The sequence below is a fragment of the Salmo salar genome, chromosome 24 (assembly GCF_965601325.2).
Source record: "Salmo salar chromosome 24, fSalSal1, whole genome shotgun sequence".
NCBI lineage: Eukaryota > Metazoa > Chordata > Actinopteri > Salmoniformes > Salmonidae > Salmo > Salmo salar.
In genome coordinates this window covers 2,167,676-2,195,383 of record NC_138314.1, presented here as the reverse complement: position 1 = coordinate 2,195,383, position 27,708 = coordinate 2,167,676, and the positions used below count along the sequence as shown (strand labels likewise).

Here is a 27,708-nt window from a genome sequence, read left to right as displayed (position 1 = left end):
ACTGTCTGTGGCTATGATGTCTATGTGAAGACCCTGGTGAGCAACCTCCAGTCTGTTATGCTCCAAGCTCAGAAGAACTCTGCAGTGGAACAGAGACACCAGTCTGACCAGTACAACAAGAAAGTCAAAGCCAGCCTCTCTCCATTGGTGACTAAGTTCTTGTGGATAACAAGGGATGCAGAGGAAAATGCAAGCTTGCCGACAAGTGGGAACCAGACGTCTACACTGTTGTGGCTTCAAAGCTTGGACTCCACATCTACAAGATCTGGGGTCATAGTGGAAATGAGAAGATGGTGCAGAAAAACCTTCTGCTCCAAGTAAACTTCTCCCCCTTGGATGAGACACAGGATGTGTCTTACCCCAGCTTCAAGAGCGACAGCAGTATGGGAAGTGACACCCATGTGACGGATGTGCCTGATGTATTGATGTGGTTTTGAGCAATGTATTATGACACCCTTTGATGTCACCTTTGGTATATGTGTGGCAATGGCAGAACAACATTAAAACTTGTTGACCATGATTCGTGGTCATGTTTGTCTCTGCTCGCTGTAACCAACAAAGTAATACACCTGAGACTGAAGCTTCTGGTGTTCAACAGTGCAGTCTTCAGCTGAAGACACTGGCAGCCTCAGCCCAAGTAACCCACAGATAAACATTCACCTCAGATGAGCTTCCTGTGGCTGGTGCTACTGGTGCTGGTGACCCTTCATCCCCATCCTCTTTCCTTGCCCCTCAATGCCCTCCTGCCCAAGAACAACCTAGGAAGAGCCCCCATGCAGGCAGACACCCCCCTTCTAAGTTTGGGAGGGTTATCAAGCCAGTGTGTAAACTGATAGTCTATGGCAGAACAAATTGTAGACACTAAAGGACATTGGTAGGAAAAAGTCCCCCGTTATTGATGAAGCAATACACTTAGATGTTGAGAAGTTTTAGTTCACAACAAAAGTAGAGGTATGGCCTTAGTCCTTATTTTTGTATAGAGAGCGCTTAGACCTGCACAATCTCTATTCTCTCAACCTTTTATTAGGTAGCTATTTAGCTGATCTATTCCAGTGAGTGAGTGGTTTGGTAAAACTTAGGGCCTGTATATACGAAGTCATTACAAGTATTTTTCTTTTCATTTCATACTCTCCAGATGTTTGCGTAATTCAACATGTTGTAATTATATGTTGTATAATTACACAACATTTCAATAGTTCCATGCCTGATATTACTGTACATTCCTTTTGTTGTTGTAAGTGCCCTTTTTAACATTGCACACTCCCTTCTGCATTCCCCCTTAAACATCCCCTGCCCCCCTTAACTCTTCCCTGTCTACTACTGTACCCACGTGGAAGAGGTAGGGGACTGAAAAATTGTCCCATGAAAATCATAATCAGGCCTATATGTTAAAACACTTACAATGAGTTTATATGGTCACTGACAGTGTATTATAATGGTCCCCCACCAATATATTGAGATATTCATGTATTTCAGTAATTTATTTAATTTGTATCTGTTAATTTGTGAATGTTGTACATGCTAGCTAGCTACTGTACTTTCTACTGTAGGCTACATGTCATCATTGGGCTAGCATGGCTATTCATGTCCCCTTTTGTTGTTAAAAGGGAAGCACAGCATTTGTTTATGCAAGTTTTTACTGTCATTAAATATGTCGTGTTTTTGTTGAAGATATTTTGATGATATTTTACTGTTAGTAGTTTGCAAGTGCACATCACGTACTGTACATAACACCAGGATGTCATTGAGAAAGTTGGCTAGCCTAGGTCCATAGTCTATACTGTACATTTCTATTTACATTACATTTTAGTCATTTAGCAGACACTCTTATCCAGAGCGACTTACAGTAGTGAATACATACATTTCATTTCATGCATAATTTTTTTTTTTTGTACTGGCCCCCATGGGAATCGAACCCACAACCCTGGCGTTACACACCATGCTGGCGCTGCAAACACCATGCTCTACCAACTGAGCCAGGTAAATTGCATTGCATTTACCTTATATTGCACTGTTATGTGAAACTAGATTACTGTTATATTGCCCTGTCTACTGTACCCATGCGGAAGAGAGGATTTTGGCATATAAGGACAGCATTTGTTTATGGATATTTTTCCTGTCATTATCAGAGAATAAAAGATCAACACCAACCCTGATCCTTTGGTCATATGTACGCTGATCAAAACACAATGCAGATAGAGTAGATTGCAGTTTTTATAAGAGGATATACATTTGCATAGCCTACAACAGTCAGCTGTCATCAAACGCATCTAAACAAGACATTTAGGCTAGTGAATTACGTTTAGCAATTTATTTTTGTGCAAATAATGACGGTGGCCTGACTCAAAATAAAATTTACCTGAAGAGTTAAGAAATCGTTGAATACTTTCACACCCAAATATTGCAAATGACAGTTGGGGATGTGTGGCCTAATCTCACCCGCAGGGCCGATCCTAGCTTTTTGGTGGCCATAATCAAGATTTGGTTTGGGGGCCACCCCACCTTGTGGATAAAACATTTTTGTGGTCCCCCTCTTGACATCAGTTCATTTCTTGCAATTGTACGCATTTTGCTATAGGGCGTAGAGAAAATGTTGTGGTTTTAAAGCACATTTTATGCAATTCTACCCATTTTTCCATGGGGTGGAGAGAAAATCTTGCGGTTTTAAAGTGAATTTCATGCAATTCTACTCATGCCATGAGGCGGACAGAACATTTTGTAGTTAAAAGCTAATTTCCTGCAATTCCCAAAATGTTGTGATGCGTGGATAGAACATTTAGCAGTTTTAAAGCTCATTTCCTGCAATTCTGACTGTCATCACTGAAGTAATTTGTGGTGAAGAGGCACACAAGGGTTGCTGTACAAAACTAAGTAATTACCGGTTTGCTTGTCTCTAACCAATCAGAGTATCAAAGCCAATGACGAACCACCACTTTACCCACGTGTGTTCTGGCTCTGGCCCAACCCATTGGTTTCTGGACCAATCAGATGGTGTTCGCATTTGGTGAAGGGTCAGGGCGGTACTCTGATCCAGACTCATTGTGGAGAAGAAACTAAGGTCCCTGGGCATGGCCAGAGCAAGGAGTCTGGGTAGCCACGCGATTGACTTATGCCATGTTCATTATGATATCTGAGTGTGAGTGACTAACAACATCTATGGGGGGGGCCCTGGAGGTTAGGGCCCCTTGACTAGACTAATTTACCAATTACATTTTTTTTCGCTGACATGGGCTAATTGAGTGACTGTCAGTGACTGACATTACATGAGGAAAAACTGCTGATACATTGCCAATTTCAAAATTGCATCTTGTGTATTCTACCATTCTAACTCTCAACAGTAAATTGAGACCCTGACCGAGTTCCTAAAAACGGGGGGTTGGGGGCCCCCTAGCGACTTGGGTCGCTGCGGTTTATGCCCAGGGCCGGGACACTTCGGTCCCTGCCGTTTATGCCCAGACGCCTGCACACGCGCCCCTTCCTGCGCCCTTCTTGTGCCCCTGACAAAAATGTGAAACGCAATCCTAGCCCCTTGTAACAAACAGCAGTTATTTTAAAACTTCAAACTCCGCCACCTCGAGACGACCATGGCAGGAGTAACGACGCTAAGATCGACCAAACCCAACTGACGGATCTCTGCTTTAATTTAGGAATAAAACTAAAACGATCTCCCGCCTCCTTGCGCTGAGTCTCATCCAGGTTCAGTTGTTTGTTGTTCTCCTCCTGGTCGCGCGTCTCCAATGTCTATAGCGGTAGTTCTCCCCGGCTCGTGTTACCCTGTAACTAGACTTTCTTTGGGTTCTCAGTTGGCAGACTCGTCGTTCAGGAGCCGCCCGCCCCGCTGTATATCTAGCTCTCGCATGCCTGGTTCTCAGTCGGAGCTGCTACCAGCGCTTCTCCCCGGCCGCCCACTGCTCTCCCTCGGATTACTGCAGCTGGTTCTCGGCTGCTCCATGGTCGCGCTCTCCTTCTCAGCTCTCTCTCTCAGCAGCTCGCCACCCATCCGAAACTCATGCCCTTTCTGGGTCGGATCTTCAGTGAGTAGCCACAGGTTTATTAACATCTCACACATAATTAATAAGATGGCAGTCATTTTTTTGACTCCATATTCTTGAGCTATGATAGCTAGTCTACTATATCAACAGGTTGTGTAGTGCTTATCAATTGTGGAACTATTACCCAAATCACACTCTGGTTAGGGGATTAGATCATATCCACCAGAACCAAAAGACATGGCAGAGCGCTGGACTATTTGTCAGCTGTCATGTCCTGGTGTCATATCTAGATGCTGTTTAAGAGTCCAGTGGTATTAGGCGACTTGTGTGCTGACAAGTACATTATTATTATGGGGTGACTTATGTTGGTAGCCCCTACAGTTGGATACTAGCACATTTATGAGTGAAATGGATTGGAGCACATACTGTACAGTTGAAGTCGGAAGTTTACATACACCTTAGTCAAATACATTTACACTCAGTTTTTCACAATTCCTGACATTGAATCCTAGTAAAAATTCCCTGGTTTAGTTCAATTAGGATTATCACTATATATTTCTTAAGAATGTGAAATGTCAGAATAATAGGAGAGAGAATGATTTATTTCAGCTTTTATTTCTTTCATCACATTTCCAGTGGGTTAGAAGTTTGCATACACTCAATTAGTATTTGGTAGCATTGCCTTTAAATTGTTTAACTTGGGTCAAACGTTTCGGGTAGCCTTCAACACCCTTCCCACAATAAGTTGGGTGAATTTTGTCCCATTCCCCCTGACAGAGCTGGTGTAACTGAGTCAGGTTTGTAGGTCTCCTTGCTCACACGCTTTTTCAGTTCTGTCCACAAATTTTCTATGGGATTGAGGTCAGGGCTTTGTGATGGCCACTCCAATACCTTGACTTTGTTGTCCTTAAGCCATTTTGCCACAACTTTGGAAGTATGCTTGGGGTCATTGTCCATTTCGAAGATCCATTTGTGACCAAGCTTTAACTTCCTGACTGATGTCTTGAGATGTTGCTTCAATATATCCATATCATTTTCCTTCCTCATGTTGCCATCTATTTTGTGAAGTGCACCAGTCCCTCCTGCAGCAAAGCACCCCCACAACATGATGCTGCCACCCCCGGTCTTCACGGTTGGGATGGTGTTCTTCGGCTTGCAAGCCTCCCCCTTTTTCCTCCAAACATAACGATGGTCATTATGGCCAATCAGTTCTATTTTTGTTTCATCAGACCAGAGGACATTTCTCCAAAAAGTACAATCTTTGTCCCCATGTGCAGTTGCAAACTGTAGTCTGGCTTTTTTATGGCGGTTTTGGAGCAGTGGCTTCTTCCTTGCTGAGCGGCCTTTCAGGTTATGTCGATATAGGACTCGTTTTACTGTGGCTATAGATACTTTTGCACCTGTTTCCTCCAGCATCTTCACAAGGTCCTTTGCTGTTGTTCTGGGATTGATTTGCACTTTTCGCACCAAAGTACGTTCATCTTTAGGAGACAGAACGCCTCTCCTTCCTGAGTGGTATGATAGCTGCCTGGTCCCATGGTGTTTATACTTGCGTACTATTGTTTGTACAGATGAACGTGGTACCTTCAGGCGTTTGGAAATTGCTCCCAAGGATGAACCAGACTTGTGGAGGTCTACACATTCTTTTCTGAGGTCTTGGCTGATTTCTTTTGATTTCCCCATGGTGTCAAGCAAAGAGGCACTGAGTTTGAAGGTAGGCCTTGAACTACATCCACAGGGACACCTCCAATTGACTCAAATGATGCCAATTAACCTATCAAAAGCTTCTAAAGCCATGAAATCATTTTCTGGAATTTTCCAAGCTGTTTAAAGGCACAGTCAACTTAGTGTATGTAAACTTCTGACCCACTGGAATTGTGATACAGTGAATTATAAGTGAAATAATCTTTCTGTAAACAATTGTTGGAAAAATTACTTGTGTCATGCACAAAGTAGATGTCCTAACCTACATGCCAAAACTATAGTTTGTTAACAACAAATTTGTGGAGTGGTTGAAAAACGAGTTTTAATGACTCCAATCTAAGTGTATGTAAACTTCTGACTTCAACTGTATATCTGAAAGGACTGGGTACAAATCAAGTTGAATTCCAAAGCTATGTCTTTATAAATCAATCACACCAAATAAGGGACTATACAATCCTTTGGCAAAAGAAACTGTATTGTAATGAGTAATCAGGGTCAGGGGTAATAACCTAGTCATTTACCCCAGGAAGCACATTGTGACTAAGGTCTTATAAAACAGGCAGTTTCTTATTGGAAAACACTGAACCAGAATTTGATATTGAATGTTTCTCACTCTAGGGTGTCCATCTTGGATCGAGTCCTAAATGGCACCCTATTGAATAACTGGCACCCTATTTCCAATGTATTGCTTTAATTTTGACCAAGGCCCATAGAGCTTGCACTGTGTATGGAATATGGCCTATTCCTTACATATTGCAAACCCTATGTGACCTGGTCAAAAGTAGTGCACTAAATTCGGAATAGGGTGCATTGTGGGGTGCAGCCCTGATATTTCTCCATCTTGGTTTATAAAAAAAGAAAATGTGAAAGAAAAGTGCAGGTTTCACTTTTATTTAGTTATCACATTATTTACATGCACCTGCAACAACTCAGATGTGCAAGTGTGTAATAAAAGGCCATAATGCATGTTGAGGACCCTCCCTGTTGCCTGAGACTAATCTCCTCTCCTCTCAGACACATTGATTCTAACCTGGTTTATGGAGAAACCTTATCGCTCTGCCACTTCTGCTTTAAAATCCCCACCAGACATAAGGACGTGTTATAACACATTTTACAGAGGCCTAGTATGGATTCACTTAAATAATTTGTGAAGCATCTATGTAGGCCTTATAAAGGGTATGCGAAGCCTTTAAAGTTGTTGTTCTTTTAAAGTGGGACTGTGCATTGTACAATGACTTTTGTGCATGTTTGGCAGTGTCAAGGTTGTGGGTAACTGGTGAAAGGAGTCAGGCGCAGGAGAGCTGAGATGCGTGGACAAGGTATTTAATTCAAGAAAACACCAGTATAAACACAATACTATAGTGCTGGAAAAATACCGGTACCGCAAAATAAACGGGCGTAATAACAAAACCCGGTAACAATATACCAGCCGTCAGATACAGCCTTATGTCAGACAACATCAAAATAATGGCCCTGTTAAGTCTTAATCAGTCCAGCCACTGTAACTGCCCACTTCAGTTAGAGTATTAGACTAAAAGTGTTTCAGTAGACTATTGGGCCTTTTCAGCTTAATCAGAAACTACCACTGGAGAGAAATCATCCTTTTACAGACACTAATGTTACCACACACTAATGTAACCACACAGTACAATTTGTTTTTGTGTTTTTATGTGGTGGAAAACCCCCTCATAAGGCAGTCCAATCTCAATATACAAAAACTTTATTTCAACATGCATTGGAAAACCAAATAAATCCACTTTTTGTTTTCACAGACATCTTATACAGACCGAGGATGGGTGGGGCGTTTCACATGCCCTTCAAATGAGTCCGGTGATTCTGCTTATCACCACAGATATTAGGTCCAGACAGAGACAAATCATATCAAGGACATGTCCACTCTCCCACACATCCTGGGATAACTGGAACCATGAACAATTGTTTTACAGAAAGTTAGAAACAGTTATAAAACAGAGTACAAAACTTAAAGGGCAACTTGAAACAATCTTACAGAAACTAAGAGGAACAGGATTACCTATCTCTTCTTCAAGCCATATAAGATAACAAATGACATTTTTCCTCTTTGACACCACATTATAGGGGTTTCACATTGATCTATAAGGGCTGGGGTGTTGTAGGCTTCTGTTGGCCTTTGTAGAAGTCTGTTTTAATGTCCACTGGCAAATCACTCCTCACCAAAACACAGCAACTCACTCGGCATACATAGCTTTCCTGGAACATGGGTGGGTGTAAGGGAGATAAGGCCTATTGAGCAACTAACTCTCTAGTTATTGTTAGGGAGTGTGGCGCAATGGCCTACAAAGGAAGCTGAAGGAACCCACCACTCACTGCTTTAGTTCATTATGTCAGACAACATTCACATAACCTTAGACAACATTCACACAACCTTAAACAACATCCACACACCATGTGTGACTGACCGGCTGGATTCGGTCTTATGTAGCAACGTTTGAAATTGTGTTTTTTTTTACATTGGATAACAGTAGAGACTGTGCTAGAACATGGTATATCATACACTGCAGTTGAGGAACAATTGGAAAGTCATTCTGCTTTAAAAGTTGATTAACTTGTAACCTCACTTTTGAGAAAATGGCCCTTGAATGTTTTGGTACACCTACTGGAGAGCTCTTCTTAGTCTACACCCATTCAGCATCATTCACACCCTCTTAAGCTTTAGCCCCACCCAGCTCTTTAGGGATTCACATGTGAGGCCATGTACTAAACAACTGAAGATTTCAAGACTAAAGGCTGGTTTATACTACGGGTGTGTTTGTAAATTCAATCTGGAGTGCCAGAGTGCGCTCTGGGCGTTCGTAAACTCAGCGTTGTCAGATTGTCCGTTAGTAAATTCAAAGCGGTTTGCTCTCAGAGCTTTCAGAGTGCACACTGGCCACTCTGGCCGAGGAGTAGGGTTGATCCAAGCATTCGGACGTAACAACAGCAGTCAAGCACCCAAGCTAACTGGCTAACGTTGGCTAGCTGGCTAGCTACTTCCTGACACAAATGAGTGAACAGCTCACTCTTACCATTTTACTTGCCCTAGTAGAGCTGGTTAGGCTGTTTTCATGTTATCCAGAGCATTGGTGACTGCAACTGTGCTGCTGGCAACAATTTAATTATGCTTTTTTGCCAATGTTTACTGATATTCAACGGGTGTTGAGCGTTCATAAATTCGTCACTTATTCTGCACTCTGACACACACAGACGAGTGCTCTGAAAACGGAGTAGATAGCCAGAGCGAATTTACCAGCGACGTCTAGTTGTCACAGTGACATTATGAACATTCTATTGAAATGGCTTCTTGCATAGTGGAGTCTTTTGTTTAGACATGTAGCTAGCTAGCTAACTAGCTAAACAATGAACCATAATCCCAACTCATAATGTTACTACCCTGCATGAATATGCAGGTAGCTAACCAACCAGGTTCAATGTTAGCTAGCTAGCTAACATTAGGCTATAACTAGCAATGCAAATGGCTCTGAGATACGAATAATATTACTACACAGATCACATCTGGCTGTGATTGGGAGTCCCATAGGGCGGCGCACAATTGACCCAGCGTCGTCCGGGTTTGGCCGGGGTAGGCTGTCATTGTAAATAAGAATTTGTTCTTAACTGACTTGCCTAGTTAAATAAGAGTAGAAAAAAAAAATGATATATATATATATATAACATTTCTTTTTTTTAACCATTTTGATTGAAAACAAAAATAGCTTCTTAGCAATTTCTCAAGCAAAGACATTGGTAGGACTGTCTGAGAGTGGTATGAGTGGGGAGGGGGAAACATTAGAGTGTCTAGTTTGAGAAACAGACCCTCAAGTGCTCAACTGGCAGCTTTATTAAATAGTACCCACAGAACACTTGTCTCAACGTCAACAGTGAAGAGGCGACTCCGGGATGCTGGCCTAAAGCTGCCAGTTGAGGACTTGTGAGGTGTCTGTTTCTCAAACTAGACACTCTAAAGTACTTGTCCTCTTGCTCAGTTGTGCACCGGGGGCCTCCCACTCCTCTTTCTATTCTGGTTAGAGCCAGTTTGCGCTGTTCTGTGAAGGGAGTAGTACACAGCGTTGTAGGGGATCTTCAGTTTCTTGCCAATTTCATGCATGGAATAGCCTTCATTTCTCAGAACAAGAATAGACTGACGAGTTTCAGAAGAAAGGTCTTTGTTTCTGTCCATTTTGAGCCTGTAATCGAACCCACAAATGCTGATGCTCCAGATACTCAACTAGTCTAAAGAAGGCCAGTTTTATTGCTTCTTTAAAATGAGCACAACAGTTTTCTGCGGAGCTAGCATAATTGCGAAAGGGTTTTCTAATGATCAGTTAGCCTTTTAAAATGATAAACATGGATTACCTAACACAACGTGCCATTGGAACACAGTAGTGATGGTTGCTGATAATGGGCCTCTGTACGCCTATGTAGATATTCCATTAAAAATCAGCCGTTTCCAGCTACAATAGTTATTTACAACATTAACAATGTCTACACTGTATTTCTGATCAATTTGATGTGATTTTATGGACAAAAAAATAGCTTTTCTTAAAAAAACAAGGACATTTCTAAGTGACCCCAAACTTTTGAACGGTAGTGTATGTGATACGTGGTTGGGATACAACTGTGATATGTGGTTGTCTTGCCTTTCAATCTTGATATGAATGCACTAGCTGTGGGTCGCTCTGGATGGGAGCGTCTGCTGTATGGCTAAATTGTAATGTAAATGTAGTTCTATGTATGTATATTTATGTATATTATGTATTTTATTTGTTGTGTTTCCTGTTTGGACCCAAGGAGGAGTAGCCACTGCCTTGGAAGCAGCTAATTAGGTGTCCTAATAAATACAAAATACTTTAATGGAGACAATAATGTGTGTGGGGGGGGTTACTGTCTGTGTATGCACATGGTATACAGTATGTAACATTGCAGATTTCTGTATCTGTTTTTCTTCATCTCCAGGTGATCCTGTCAGGGATCATTGGCCTCACAACATGGAGGAGACCCATGCTGCTGCTGGTAGGTCATATATCACAGAACTGTTATTTTTATATGAGAGGGATCTGTACTTGCTTACTGTATGAGGGAACCGACTTTAGTACTCTATGAAGGCCAGGGGTATTCAACCATTTTTTCCATATTTTTGTTTGAATATCGCTAGCAACAACAGAATAAACACATTTTGAATGAAGTACCTGCCAGTAGAAACTCCTGGTTGGCTGAGTAGGTGGGGGGGAGCAGAGTGCAGGCAGGTTTTTTCCAATTTCAACAGGCCACGCACATTGCTGACAGGTGTATACATTTGAGCACACAGCCATACAATCTCAATAGACCAACATTGGCAGTAGAATGGCCCGTACTGAAGAGCTCAGTGACTTTCAAGGTGGCACTGTCATATGATGCCACCTTTCCAACAAGTCAGTTTGTAACAAGTCATCTTTCCCTGCTAGAGCTCCCTGGTCACCTGTAAGTGCTGTTATTGTGAAGTGGAAACGTCTAGGAACAACAACGGCTCAGCCGCAAAGTGGTAGGTCACACAAGCTCACAGAACGGGACTGCCGAGTGCAGATGCGTGTAGCGCGTAAAAATCATCTGTCTTCGGTTGCAACACTCATTACCAAGTTCCAAATTGCCTCTGGAAGCAATGTCAGCACAGTAACTATTAGTTGGGAGCTTCAGGAAATGGGTTTCCATGGCCGTGCAGCCGCACACAAGCCTAAGATCACCATGCACAATGCAAAGCGTTGGCTGGAGTGGTGCAAAGCTCGACGCCATTGGACTCTGGAGCAGTGGAAATGCTTTCTCTGGAGTGATGAAACACTCTTCACCATCTGGCAGTCCGATGGACGAATCTGGGTTTGGCGGATGCCAGGAGAACACTACCTGCCCGAATGCGTAGTGCCAACTGTAAAGTTTGGTGGAGTATGAATAATAGTCTGGGTCTGTTTTCCATGGTTTGGGCTAGGCCCCTTAGTTCCAGTGAAGGGACATTTTTGCGCTACAGCATACATTGACATTCTAGAAAATTCTGTGCTTCCAACTTTGTGGCAACAATTTGTCAAAGGCCCTTTACTGTTTCAGCATGGCAATGCCACCGTGCACAAAGCGAGGTCCATACAGAAATAACTTGTCAAGATTGGTGTGGAAGAACTTGACTGGCTGCACAGAGCCCTGACCTCAACCCATCAAACACCTTTGGGATGAATTGGAACGCCGATTGCGAGCCAGGCCTTGTCGCCCAACATCACTGCCCAACCTCACTAATGCTCTTGTGGCTGAATTGAAGCAAGTGCCCGCAGCAATGTTCCAACATCTAGTGGAAAGCCTTCCCAGAAGAGTGGAGACTATTATAGCAGCAAAGGGGGGGGGGGGGGCAACTCCATATTAATGCCCATGATTTTGACAAGCATTAGGCTAGACGCATTGAACACACATTATCCATACAACTCTATCAAGTATAGGTCTAATCAATGTAAACTGAATATTAATATGCCAATAATAATGATTTATTTAATTCATAGAGGGCTTTTAATTAGGTTGTAGACTATATTACCTCATGCCTGTCATTGCTTTCCACCACTAGCAACACCTCTTCTGTTTCCAGCTGCGTCAGTGTACTTGGCACAGAGCGATAGCGCGGAGTCTCGTACCTTGGACAAAACATCCATAAAGCATTTGATGTCATCCTGTGCTTGCACAGCATCAATTCTTCTTTTATACAGGTGTGCAAATCAAGGAAAAAAAGAAAATCCTTTAACATCGTCGAGAATCCCTTGGCTTCCCTGTCAGTGATGTCAATGTCATCAGAGGCTAGAATGGTTTCTAAGCACTCCAATAGTTCACCTTTATTAAATCTGAGAAAAATACACAAGCCTGTGTAAATGCTGATGCTGCTTGTTGCATCACCAAATTGATTTGCCACCAGTTGAACTGCGCATCACGCTTGCCCCATTATATGTTTGACGAATATGATTTATCTTGTCTGCTGTTTGCTCTGGAAAAAGGCCCAGATTTTCAAGGAGAGCCCTGCTGATGGTGTCTGCATTGGTGCATCCTTCCAATTTCACAAATCCCCAATATCTCTCTTACACAGTTTTGGCTGCGTCAATGTAGCGGCAAATGATGGCAAGCTTACAGTGCATCACATAGGTTGTCTAATCCGCTTGTATGGACATAAAGTCAGTGTTCTGTAACTCCTGTACAATGCGCCCTTGCATTGTGGACAGTCTAGTAGCTCATGGGACGTGCCTTTAAAAACCGTAACGGTGTCCAAGTACTCTTTCATTGCAGTGTCCAGCGATGACACAAAATCAACAAGTCCCCTAAACACTCCTGGGTTCTCAGATTCTAGTGTTTTATCTTGTCCCCTGTCCCCCCCAGGTCCGCGAGAAGGTTTGATTGAGCATATTGCCTCCCTCTGTCTTTCAACAATTGCTGGATGAAGATGTCTGGTTTAGCAGGTCCTAAATGCTTTATTTGCAATTATTTGGAAGGGTCAGCCTTTCAAATTCTGTTTTTAGAAGTGATTCTACAGTGTTAAGTGACAGAGCTGGTGTCACTGTTGCAGCCACCATAATGACACGGTTATGATTTGTTTATTACAAGTCAAGTACAATTTGCTCTTTACCGCCATCTGTTGACTATCAGGAGATCCAGGAGATCTGAGCTCTAATTTCAACGCCACAGGACCATCCATTTGCTTTGTGCTGTTAACATTCATGTGATGAAATCCTTCAATCTCATTGGTTCCGTCCTCCCTTATAGCAAATAGCTGGCAAAATAACCCAAGCACTGGGTGCACAGCCGTGCGAACGGAGCTGCTGCTGGTAGAGTAGTAAATAACTGAACAGCTTGTTTTGAACAATATATTTTTTTTACAGGAAAATGTATACACATTTACCACACTTTTATGAGCATTTTAAACATAATCCATGAATTACGCTAAACAAAAATATAATCGCAACAAGCAACAATTTCAAAGGTTTTACTGAGTTACAGTTCATATAAGGAAATCAGTCAATTGAAATGAATTCAGTAGGCCCTAATCTATGGATTTCACATGACTGGGAATACAGATATGCAACTGTTGGTCTCAGATATTGTACCTTAAAAAAAGGTAGCTGCGTGGATCGGAAAATCAGTCAGTATCTGGTGTGACCACCATTTGCCAATCAACAGTGCTGCCGTATGCAGCACTGTTGATTGTGGCCTGTGGAATGTTGTCCGACTCCTCTTCAATGGCTGTGCGAAGTTACTGGATATTGGCGGGAACTGGAACACACTGTTGTACAGGTTGATCCAGAGCATCCCAACATGCTCAATGGGTGACATGTCTGGTGATATGCAGGCCATGGAAGAACTGGGACATTTTCAGCTTCCAGGAATTGTGTACAGATCCTTGTGACATGGGGCCGTGCATTGTACATCATGCTGAAACATGAGGGGATGACGTCGGATGAATGGCATAACAATGGGCCTCAGGATCTCGTCACTGTGTCTTGGTGCATTCAAATTGCCAACGATAAAATGCAACTGTGTTAGTTGGCCGTAGCTTATTTACATTTTAGTCATTTAGCAGACGCTCTTATCCAGAGCGACTTGCACTAGTGAATGCATACATTTCATACAATTTCATAGATTTCATACATTTTTTTTTTCTGTGCTGCCTGCCAATGCCGTTAACCTACCACCACCAAGGGGCTCTCTGTTCACAACGTTGACATCAGCAAACCACTCGCCCACACGACGCCATACACACTGTCTGCCATCTGCCCGGTACAGTTGAAACCAGGATTCATCCGTGAAGAGCACACTTCTCCAGTGTACCAGTAGCCATCGAAGGTTAGCATTTGCCCACTGAATTCGGTTACGATGCCGAACTGCAGTCAGGTCAAGACCCTGGTGAGGACGACAAGTGTGTAGATGAGCTTCCCTGATACAGTTTCTGCAGGAGTTCTTCGGTGGTGCAAACCCACAGTTTCATCAGCTGTCTGGGTGGCTGGTCTCAGACCATCCGGAAGGTGAAGAAGCCGGATGTGGAGGTCCTGGGCTGGCAGGGTTACACGTGGTCTGTAGTTGTGAAGCCGGTTGGACGTACTGCCAAATTCTCTAAATTGCAAAGATCATGCTTTTTAATCAGCTTCTTGATACGCCAAACCTGTCAGGTGGATGGATTATCTTGGCAAAGGAGAAATGGTCATTAACAGGGATGTAAACAAATTTCTGCATTGAATTTGCGTATGGAAAATGTCTGATATTTTATTTCGGCTCCTGAAAAATGCGACCAACACTACATGTTGCGTTTATATTTTTGTTCAGTATATATATTTTTCGAAAGATCTGCTCTTTTAATTTTTTTTTCTCCACAGTTGAGGCGCCACCCCTAACGCCTTAATTAGCAGGCCGCCGTTGATACCTACTACAGTAGAAAAGAGCGGAATATCTTATTTTTAATGATGTCAACTTTATTTATCAACTCCTAATATTGAGCTAATTACAGTCATTGGAGCGTATTACACTCACTGGAGTATCTGACATACAGTGGTTTTTCCTTTAAAAGTTGCGTCATACTGCAGCACAGCTTGCGGGCAACCACAAAATTCTAACATGTCAGCCATTGCTGCCATTAATGCTAGTTAGTGCTAGTTTGACAACCAGAAGGCATCTTTGAGAAGCATTTGACAGTTTTTAAATATTGTTTGTTAGGGTGGCACATTTTGGGGAATATTCAGAGGTGGAAACTTTCCATGGGAATTAATATTAATACCATTTAAATATGGATGTTTTTTGCATTGGATATATTTACCATATGTGGAGACAGAAACCTTTGACCTTATCATCCTGTGTGGCTCAGTTGGTAGAGCATGGTGTTTGCAACGCCAGGGTTGTGGGTTCGTTTCGCACGGGGGACCAGTACGGAATTTTTTTTAATGAAATGTATGCATTCACTACTGTAAGTCGCTCTGGATAGGAGCGTCTGCTAAATGACTAAAATGTAAATATCATAAGTAGACATAATTGCAAATGATTAAATCCTTCCAATAGAATTTTAAAAAATTGTTACGAATTGAACTTTTAATGAAATGACACATCAAAAGAAAGAGAATATTGAATGATCCCCAATGATCCATCACATCTTCAAAAAACATTTTTAACATACCTCTGTAAAATGATAGTGTTTAAGCTTTGGCTGTCTTCCTCCCAGGCTTCCATGTCTTCTCCCTGGACCTCTTCAATGTCCACATCTTGAACATCAGACTCTGAGGCCTCATCTTCACTGTCACTTTCCAACCTTGTTGAGGATGTCTTGTTGTCAGGCTCAGAAAGCCTCAAATTTGCCCGGATGGCCACCAATTTTTCAACCCTTTTATTGGTCAGCCTGTTGCGTGCTTTGGTGTGTGTGTTCCCAAACAATGACCAGTTGCGCTCTGAGGCGGCTGATGTTGGTGGGAGGATGATGGAGGCAACAGGGGAAAGAGCCTCAGATCCACAAAGTCCCTTCCACCAGGTGGCTGATGAGATATGTTGGCACGACTGCCATATTGCATCTCCATCCCAAAGCCCTTGCTTGGAAGTGTACTTCGCCAGACTGCCAAGAACCTTGCCCTCATCCAGGCCAAGGTGGCGAGACATGGTAGTGATGACACCATAGGCCTTTTTGATCTCTGCACCAGACAGGATGCTCTTGCCAGCATACTTGGGGTCCAACATGTACGTTGCGGCGTTTATGGGCTTCAGGCAGAAGTCTTCACGCTTTTTGATGCATTTCAGAACTGCAGAATCTGAACATCAGACAGGATGGCATTGTCTCCCTCAATCTGTGCAATAGCCATAGGTTTCAGAGGTTTCATGCTGCTTACCACTCTCTCCAAAAATACATCATCCAGGAGAATCCTCTTGATGGGGCTGTCTATATCAGCAGACTGTGCTATGGGCATTTATTGGAGAGACTCCTTCCCCTCCAGGAGATGGTCAAACATGATGACAACACCACCCCAACGGGTGTTGCTCGACAGCTTCAATGTGGTGCTCTTATTCTTCTCACTTTGCTTGGTGAGGTAGATTCCTGCTATAACTTGATGACCCTTCACATACCTAACCATTTCCTTGGCTCTTTTGTAGAGTGTATCCATTCTTTTCGGTGTCATGATGTCCTTGAGGAGCAGATTCAATGAATGAGCAGCACGGCCAATGGGTGTGATGTGAGGGTAGGACTCCTCCACTTTAGACCAAGCAGCCTTCATGTTCACAGCACTGTCTGTCACCAGTGGAAATACCTTCTGTGGTCCAAGGTCATTGATGACTGCCTTCAGCTCATCTGCATTGTAGAGACCGGTGTGTCTGTTGTCCCTTGTGTCTGTGCTCTTGAAGAATACTGGTTGAGGGGTGGAGATGTAGTTAATTATTCCTTACCCACGAACATTCAACCACCCATCAGAGATGATTGCAAAACAGTCTGCTTTCTCTATGATTTGCTTGACCTTCACTTGAACTCTGCATCCAGAAAATGAGTAGATCAAACATGTCTGGTTGGAGGGGTGTATGCTGGGCGAAGAACATTCCAATACACATTGCCTGTGAGCATCAGAGGTGAACCAGTTGCATACACAGCTCGAGCAAGACATTCATCAGCATTTCTCTGACTACGTTCCTCCATTGAGTCAAAAAAACTTCTGATTACAGGAGGAGCATGAGCTGTTGCTATCGATGAGGTGTCTGATTCATCATTTTCACCTCGAATAGAAGTAGAGGGACTTTTGTCAGAGGTTGCTTGTTGTGAGTGCTGAGGGAATTTTATGCACTTGGCCAGATGATTCTGCATCTTTGTTGCATTCTTCACATATGATTTGGCACAGTATTTGCAAATGTACACAGCTTTTCCTTCTACATTAGCTGCAGTGAAATGTCTCCGCACAGATAGCGCCCGTGGCATTTTCCTTTAAAGATTAGTAAAAAAAAAAGTTTTTTAAAAACAAAAATATAATTCAATGTACAGATAAACAGTTAAGCAATTAGATTAAACAACTCCTTTGTAAGATAAATGTTTTAAAAAAATGAAACATGAATTAACACTTAGTTAGCAGGCTCAAGCAAGCTAAAACCCATATGGTAGCAAAAACTAACTAGCATAAATTGTTAACAAGTTAGAAATGATTTAAACACGCTTTGCTGGAGGCTACTATTTACTAGTTAACAAAAAATTGTCATAAAATATTCACCCCACCCAGTATTGTAATCAAAACTTACCAGAAAGCATGTAGTCCTTGGCTCAGACAGCGTAGTAGTGTGGGCTCAATATCATCTCATTAGTGTGCAAGATCTTGAGAATCAGCTGTACATGTGATGGAAGAGTGCACTGCACATGCGATGAAAGAATGCACTGTGCATGCAGAGGGTTGCAATTCCATTGAATTGGGGATAGTGTCCAAGAGCAGACTCAGACGAGGAGACTGGAATGAAGTAACCATGGTATTTATTGAAACACAGGGGGAAGATGGAGTGCAGGTCAGGGGAAGCTCAGGCGGGTTGCAGGAAACCAGATGCGAAGGCTGAGGCTGGAGCGAGAGGGGTTGGGACAGGGTAAGCAGGTCCGGAGGAGAATCCAGGGGACTAGTAGAGTGGGGAATCCAGGACAGAGTAGCAGGATGACGAGACATGGGACTGGAGATAGGGACCAGAGACAGAGCGGGCAAAACTGTAGCGGAGAGGAAAACAGCGTCAGGCAAGGAAAACAGGCACAACAGGATCTGAATAGTAACAAACGGGTAGAAACATTGACTGAGCAGAGATTACGTTCTGGCAGCGTGGAAGTGGCAGGGCTGAGTATTAGTAGAGGTCTTGATTATAAAACAGGTTGCAGCTGGTGGGGATCCAGCACACCTGTCTCCGCCCACACAATCTCACACACACACACACACACACACACACACACACACACACACACAGCCACACAGAGAGAGAGGAAAAGAGCACTGAAGGAGGCGGCAGGTCAAGGAGATACAGGATGAGCAGTAGAGGGCGTTGCAGGAGCAGATGTGACAGATAGTTTAACTAAAATATGCCACAACACCTAGAATTGCCATGTGTATCCCACAAAAAAGGTTCACAGTTATAAGCTAACTTTTTTGATGAAATTTAGCAAAATTCCCAATTTTCTTGAACGTTTGACTATATGGGATTGATTTTTTATTTCTATTTTGCTTAATTAGTTTGATAAATATGATCATGTTTCTATTCCATGAAACGAAAATGCATTTTTTACTGTAGCTGTTTTTAGCGTAAATTACTTATTGGCATAAAGGCCTTGTCACGGTTGTCGTACTGTAGAGAAGACCAAGGCGCAGCGGATTGCATGCTCAACATCATAATTTATTAAATAATGAGAACACGGGAAAAACAAGAAAATAACGAAGGACAAACCGACAGTTCTACATGCTATATAGATACTTACAGCAGTGCAAAATAAAACAACCCACAACCCCAAGAGAAAAACACACACCTAATATATGACTCCCAATCAGGAACAACGATATCCAGCTGTTCCTGATCGGGAGTCACAAGACTAACACAGAAACAGAACAACTAGACACTACATACAAAACACAACTTCTGCCACGTCCTGACCAAATACTAAACAACTACTCCCTCTGCTGGTCAGGACGTGACAGGCCTACTTCAATATACAGTATATCAATCAATCATACATTAATTTGTGCATGTCAATCAATACAAGTCATCCATGTCTTTAAATACAGTCAAGCATTTTAGTTGTAAAACTAAATAACAAAGGGAGCGTGAAAAAGCACCCGCTAGTACCAGTCACGGCAAATGGCAAATGCCTCTGCCTGCCGGATAAGCTTTCTTCTCTTGACATACAGTGCATTCAGAAAGTATTCAGACCCCTTTCTTTTTTCCACATTTTGTTATGTTACAGCCTTATTCTGAAATTGATATTTTTTTCTCATCAATCTACACACAATGACAAAGATAAAACAGGTTTTTAGAAATGTTTGCATATGTATTAAAAAAAACAGAAAGTATTTACATAAGTGTTCAGACACTTTGCTATGAGACTCGAAATTGAGCTCAGGTGCATCCTGTTTCCATTCATCATGCTTCAGATGTTTCTACAACTTGATTGGAGTCCACCAGTGGAAAATTCAATTGATTGGACATGATTTGGAAAGGCACACACCTGTCTATATAAGGTCCCAGAGTTGACAGTGCATGTCAGAGCAAAAACCAAGCCATGAGGTTGAAGGAATTGTCCGTAGAGCTCAGAGACAGAATTGTGTCGAGGCACAGATCTGGGGAAGGGTACCAAAACATTTCTGCTGCATTGAAGGTCCCCAAAAACACATCATTCTTAAAGGGAATTAGTTTGGAACCGCCAAGACCCTTCCTAGAGCTGGCCACCCGGCCAAGCAGCAGCTAATGGAGATCCATAATAGATATAAATACAGCCCGCTTGGAGTTTGCCAAAAGGCACCTAAAGGACTCAGACCATGAGAAACAAGATTCTCTAGTCTGATGAAACCAAGATTGAACTCTTTGGTCTGAATGCCAAGCGTCACGTCTGGAGGAAACCTGGCACCAAACCTACAGTGAAGCATGCAGCATCATGCTGTGGGGATGTTTTTCAGCGGCAGGGACTGGGAGACTAGTCAGGATCGAGGGAAAGATGAATGGAGCGAAAACATGCTCCAGAGTACTCTGGACCTCAGACTGGGGTGAAGGTTCACCTTCCAACAGGACAACAACTCTAAGCACACAGCCAAGACAACGCAGGAGTGGCTTCGGGACAAGTCTCTGAATGTCCTTGAGTGGCCCAGCCAGAACCCGATCGAACATCTCTGGAGAGACCTGAAAATAGCTGTGCAGCGACACTCCCCATCCAACCTGACAGAGCTTGAGAGGATCTGCAGAGAAGAATGGGAGAAACTCTCCAAATACAGGTGTGCCAAGCTTGTAGCGTCATACCCAAGAATACTTGAAGCTGTAATCGCTGCCAAAGGTGCTTCAACAAAGTACTGAGTAAAGGCTCTGAATACTTATGTAAATGTACTTTCCGAATGCACTGTACATTTTCCAACATTTTCCAACGCTAACCTTTGTTTACTCAGCTAAACAGCTGCTATGCAAAAATGTGTTTGGAGTTATCTTTCTAGCTAATAGGCCATGTTAGAGTTTACACTTCCTCTTCCAATTATAATGTGGGGCGGTCAAAATTATGAAAAACAATTGAACAAATCTATTTGTTTTAAGTGTCATTTTTTGCTAACATATGATGGGTCGCTGGTTAGTCTGGGCAGGGGTCCTGGGCAAGAAAAGGTTGCCTACATATAAGCCTCACATCCTTAGAATGCCATCCATGCAGCCATAGAGGTGTGGTTTAGTCTTGTGCCAGGAAAAACATTCAAGACAAATCCACTCTAAGCACAGCAATTATAGTGTTAAGTCAGCCATGTCTGTCAGGATGTAATGGTTCAGGAGTTATCTCTAGATGACCACGCTAGAGAGGTCATCTCAGACTCTGAGCTGGATGACCATGCTAGAAAGCACCAAATCAGCAACAAAAATGTTCAGCGTCGTTATGCTCATCTATTTGATCTTGAAGTCACACTGTCTGTTTGCTTATTTTAATTATTCATTATCCCCATTTCACAAGCAGGTTAATCATGTTTATTATTGTTTCCAGTACTGGTTAGATTACTTTGTAAATCTCAGTTTTCAGTATCTTTTGGCAGTGTTCATTGTCTTTTTTACACATGCTTCACAAACACCAGATGGCTTTGTGCATCAAAAACCCAATCTGGTCCCCAATTTACCCCAACACCATGATTCATTCCCAATTCACCCCAACACCATGATTCATCCCCTATTCACCCCAACAGCATATGCAGATTCAGACTCCTCGGGTGCTCTTTTTTGGGAAACGTGCTTCCACAAAAATGGTCCCACAAAGATGGTTGGAGGTCCACACATCAGAGAATTCTAACTTGAATGGGAATATCTGTCGTTTTAAATTATACTTTCAATCCTCCATAGTAAACCTATTGAAATCATAGAAATATAGATATTAGAATATACATGGTCATTTAAGTTGACATTCGGCGATGGGTGGACAAGCGGTCATCTTTGTGGTAGTAATTAGAAGTGAACATTTTAATTCAATTTACATTTGAATATTTTACCAGCTAAATTGCAGTGATATGAAGGGAAAGGTCCATTCTATAAATTCTATTTCTATTATTGAAATGATAGCCACCATGTATTCAAGAGCATGTTGTGTCAACCGATGGTGGGCACAACACAAATACCTCAGATGTGAAATGGGGTCTAAGCTACAACATTTGCAAATATGGAAAAATATCACAGTTTAGACATTTTTATTTTACAAGGTAAGTTGACTGAGAACACATTCTCATGTAATGACCTGGGGAATAGTTACAGGCGAGATGAATGAGCTACTCACCTAATAATCCTAAACTGGGGATTATTAGGTGACCGTGATGTTATGAGAGACAGTTTTGGAATTTAGCCAGGACACCGGGGTTAACACCCCTACTCTTAAAATAAGTGCCATGGATCTTTAGTGACCACAGTCAGGACACCCATTTAACATCCCATCTGAAAAACGGCACCCTACACAGGGCAATGTCCCCAATCACTGCCCTGGGGATATTTTTTTAGACCAGAGGAAAGGATGCCTCCTACTTGGCCCTCCAACACCACTTCCAGCAGCATCTGGTCTCCCATCCAGGACCAACCCTGCTTAGCTTCAGAAGCAAGTCAGGAGTGGGATGCAGGGTGGTCATTGACGTTAAAGGTTTAAAAATGACATATGTATTGAAAAAAAAAGTGTTTTAGTTTGACAACATTGTTTTTAAGCTTTTAAATGATATCAAACTCAACCGTTTATATTTTCCAGTGAAGACAGATTTTTCATGGTATAGTGGGGTATACAAAATGGGTCAACTTTGAGCACCTTTATCTCCTGAATGTTTCTGACCACTTCTTCCAAAGGCAAACATGAATAGAAAGTTTTGTTTAAATCAAAAGGGATGCTTTAAAAAAGTGATTGAATTTAAATGGATTTATCCTGTAGTCACATTCTCTGTCCTCCCAAATCCTTAAAACCCTGTAATCTGGTGCCTCTTAGAAACAAACAGTTTTTACCAGGTTTTCTCAAATCCTATCCCTAGTGGCACTAGACACCTGAACAAACTCTAGCTGATCCCTGACTGCTCATAGAGGTCAGAGGTAAGAGTTCAGATGATCTTGGTCCGGTGGGTCTGTGATCTGGAGGTCATGGATCAAGCTCTCTGCCGTCCTGACCAAAGGTCCTGAGGTGTGGTGTGGACTCAATGGGACTGTCACCACACGGAGACTCACTCTACACCAGGGTTTCCCAAACCCTGGGTGCACATTTTGTTTTGTTCCCCCTAGCACTACACAGCTGATTCAAACATTTAAAGCTTGATCACGAATTGTTTATTTGAAAAGTTTGGGAAACACTACTCTACCATGTCTTGACTGAGTATTTGAGTCTTTACATGGACATATTTGGTCATGAATGACTATGATTTCTATTTAGGGGTTCACAGCAAAAAGAATGTAACAGATTGGCCTGTAGGTGGCGATGTTATGAGCAGTCTCACCTAAACACTCATATGCACTACCCCGTTTGACCTAGAGACTTGAAACTGGTTGGTGTCTCTCCTCATGCTGATCAAATTTGCCCCAAATTTGCCCAAAATTTGGGAAAATCTTTGAAAAATGTATTCTCGTGAACCATAGACTAAGGGATTGGTTAAGAGATGGCCACGACTTTACAAAACGGAGAATGTAATTGAGAGTGCATAATTTGCAGGGAATACATCTAAACTCAGCAAAAACAGAAACGTACTCTCACTGTCCACTGCATTTATTTTCAGAAAACTTAACATGTGTAAATATTTGTATGAACATAACAACAGACATAAACTGAACAAGTTCCACAGACATGTGACTAACAGAAATGTCATAATGTGTCCCTGAACAAAGGGGTGGGGTCAAAAGTAACAATCAGTGTCTGGTGTGGCCACCAGCTGCATTAAGTACTGCAGTGCATCTCCTCCTCATGGACTGCACAAGATTTGCCAGTTCTTGCTGTGAGATGTTACCCCACTCTTCCACCAAGGCACCTGCAAGTTCCAGGACATTTCTGGGGGGAATGGCCCTAGCCCTCACCCTCCGATCCAACAGGTCCCAGACGTGCTCATTGGGATTGAGATCCGGGCTCTACGCTGGCCATGGCAGAACACTGACATTCCTGTCTTGCAGGAAATCACGCACAGAACGATCAGTATGGCTGGTGGCATTGTCATGCTGGAGGGTCATGTCAGGATGAGCCTGCAGGAAGGGTACCACATAAGGGGGGAGGATGTCTTCCCTGTAACGCACAGCGTTGAACTGCCTGCAATGACAACAAGCTCAGTCCGATGATGCTGTGACACACCGCCCTAGACCATGACGGACCCTCCACCTCCAAATTGATCCCGCTCCAGGGTACAGGCCTCGGTGTAATGCTCATTCCTTCGACGATAAACGCAAATCCGACCATCACCCCTGGTGAGACAAAACCACGACTCGTCAGTGAAGAGCACTTTTGGCAAGTCCTGTCTGGTCCAGCGACAGTGGGTTTGTGCCCATAGGGGACGTTGTTGCCAGTGATGTCTGGTGAGGACCTGCCTTACAACAGGCCTACAAGCCCTCAGTCCAGCCTTTCTCAGCCTTTTGAGGACAGTCTGAGCACTGATGGAGGGATTGTGCGTTCCTGGTGTAACTCGGGCAGTTGTTGTTGCCATCCTGTACCTGTCCCGCAGGTGTGATGTTCGGATGTACCGATCCTGTGCATGTATGGTTACACGTGGTCTGCCATTGCGAGGACGATCAGCTGTCCGTCCTGTCTCCCTGTAGCGCTGTCTTAGGCGTCTCACAGTACGGACATTGCAATTTATTGCCCTGGCCACATCTGCAGTCCTCATGTCTCCTTGCAGCATGCCTAAGGCACGTTCACGCAGATGAGCAGGGACACTGGGCATCTTTCTTTTGGTGTTTTCTAGAGTAAGTAGAAAGGCCTCTTTAGTGTCCTAAGTTTTCATAACGGTGACCTTAATTGCCTACCGTCTGTAAGCTGTTAGTTTCTTAACGACCGTTCCACAGGTGCATGTTCATTAATAGTTTATGGTTCATTGAACAAGCATGGGAAACAGTGTTTAAACCCTTTACAATGAAGATCTCTTTAGTTATTTGGATTTTTACGAATTTTCTTTGAAAGACAGCGTCCTGAAAAAGGGACATTTCTTTTTTTGCTTAGTTTTGTATATTTACTGAGTTTATATAGGCCTACCAATGGACAGTTTTTGTTGGACATTACATGTACTGTTAGATTATCAATTGGCTATCTAGCAAGAATATTATATTTAGGGTTAACAATCTAGCTAATGTGTTTTAAGTTCCCACTTCATCTGGTGAATTATGGAGCATTTAGCCTAGGCCATTATGCACAAAAAAGATCCAGGCAAATGAATATCTTAACACTAGAACCACTAAGGTACTGACTGCTCATGAATTTGTTTTATTTATTACTCTGCCATTTAAAATATTGCGTCCCTCCATTCTTGACTTTTCCTAAATAAGTGTATATAACACACTGTCAGTGTTAGAATCTTAATATCACATACAGAACTGTGGTTATACCCAGTTTTACGAGGGTATGTCATTTTTTAAATGGTTTTCCCCTGTTGCCCCTCCTCCCAACAGTAAGGCTCACTTGGTAGAGCATGGCACTTGCAACACCAGGGTTGTGGGTTCGATTCCCATGGGGGACCAGTATGAAAATGTATGCACTCACTACTGTAAGTTGCTCTGTTTAAGAGCTTCTGCTAAATTACTAAAATGTAAATCTAGGGCCTGCTCAGCTCCTTCTTCTGACAGTTAACAGTGCAGTGCACAGCAGATCATTTCCAAGAAACTAAACTATACCAAAACTAATTTCACACATATAACAACAGATTAAATAAATTAAGTACAGAATGATGGGGAGAATGGATGAGCAAGGGGAAGTGAACATTGCATAATTATGTAATCACTAATTGTTAATGAAGAACAGGGTGCGCCATTCTGTTCTATTGATCCATTCTAATTATAATCTTAAAATGGTATTACATTTTACATTTACATTTAAGTCATTTAGCAGACGCTCTTATCCAGAGCGTCTGCTAAATGGATGAGAGCAAGAGGGAAAAGGATACAAGGTAGTGGTCGGAGATTTGGTATGTACCCTATATCAGTCCACCGAATCAAAGCGGTCTTGTCAGTCTACTCTGGCCTACTTGGAGTAGGCTACACAGTGAGAGCGTACGTAATTGTACATGCTGAACGCTTTCAATATCTGAGAAAATATCCACATCAGGCAGCAGGTGTCAGAGAATGTGGTGATGGGGCTTGTGGAACCTTATTTTGGCAAGGGGAGCTCTCTCTGAGCAAAATAAGGCATCTGCACAGCCGTTGCAACGGTGCTGAAGAATGACAAGACAATGGGAACACAATAAAGAGGAAACCGGAGACTATTACACACTACAGCCAAACAAGGTATGTCAAAGTGTGTCAAGCAAGTGAAATTTTGGAAAATTGTTTCAACTGTTAGGACAAGGGATAACAGCTAAATGAAATCCGCGCATCTTTGACTGTGCATCTTGGTGGTTGGGATATTTAAATTGTTATTGTGTCGTTATAAAAATAAGCTGTTACCGTGCTCCAACGCATATTCTTTATGTTTTATAATTGTAACAAAGGCACTCCACAAATAAAATTGATTGAACACTTTAATTTTCACCTTTTTTATATAGCTTACAGTAACATAAACTAATGAAAGTACTGTGTTATTTGAAATAACATTTAAATATTATTCTAATGTTACACAGGTCCTTCATAAACACAACCAAATTATAATTTTTGTGATAGCATATATGAAATATATTAAATACACCGAAGGTTGCAGTCATTAGCTTCAATGGGGGTCCATTGAGGCCCAGCTGTTCTAGTGTTAACCTCTTCGGGCTAGGGGGCGGTATTTACTCTAACGTTTCTAAAACTGTTAAAATTATGTCGGTGAGTATAACAGAACTTATTTGGCAGGCGAAACCCCGAGGACAAACCACCCAGGAATCTTTTTTATGAGGTGACTCTGTTTTCAATTAGTTTTCTATGTGAATCTAGATTTCTGAGGCATTTGGTTGCAGTTCGTATGGCTTCCACTAGATGTCAACAGTCTTTAGAAATTGGTTGATGTTTTTCCTTTGAGAAATTAAGAAGTAGCCCTGTTATTTTCATGTGTCACTCCAGGTGGACTCTAATATTTTGGTGCGCGCGACCTGGAACGTGCTTCACTTTGTTTTTGTCCGGTATTGAACACAGTTTATCCCGTCTTAAATTTTATCGATTATTTACGTTTTAAAATATCTAAAGTTGGATTAGGAAAGTTGTTTGAAATGTTTGGACAAAGTTTACAGGTAACTTATTAGATATTTTGTAGTCATATTGGGCGAGTTGGAACCAGTGTTTTTCTGAATCAAACGCACCAAATAAATGGACATTTTGGAGATATAACGACGGAATTAATCGAACAAAAGGATGTTCATGGGACATATTGGAGTGCCAACAGAAGAAGCTCTTCAAAGGTAAGGCATGAATTATATCGTTATTTCTGAGTTTTGTGTCGCGCCTGGTGGGTTGAAATATGATTGTCATGTGTTTGTTTGATGGGGTGCTGTCCTTAGATAACCGCGTGGTTTGCTTTCACCGTAAAGCCTTTTTGAAATCTGACACGGTGGATAGATTAACAAGAAGTTAAGCTTTAATTTGGTGTATTGCACTTGTGAGTGTATGAAAGTGAAATATTTAGAATAATTTGTTTTGAATTTCGCGCTGTGCAATTTCACCGGATGTTGTCGAAACT

At 42.3% G+C, this 27,708-nt stretch overlaps 1 protein-coding gene across 1 annotated transcript in view; it reads left to right on the top strand.

Annotated features, from left to right (window-relative positions):
* The first annotated feature begins 3,456 nt into the window (after positions 1-3,456).
* The window catches only part of LOC106584888 (protein FAM189A2-like), a 94,598-nt gene continuing 70,346 nt past the window's right edge, over positions 3,457-27,708 (top strand). Inside the window, exons 1-2 of the mRNA XM_014170500.3 lie at positions 3,457-4,034; positions 10,668-10,724. Coding sequence (XP_014025975.2) covers positions 3,738-4,034; positions 10,668-10,724 — 354 coding nt within the window. The 5' untranslated portion in view covers positions 3,457-3,737. The remainder of the gene's footprint in view (positions 4,035-10,667; positions 10,725-27,708) is intronic.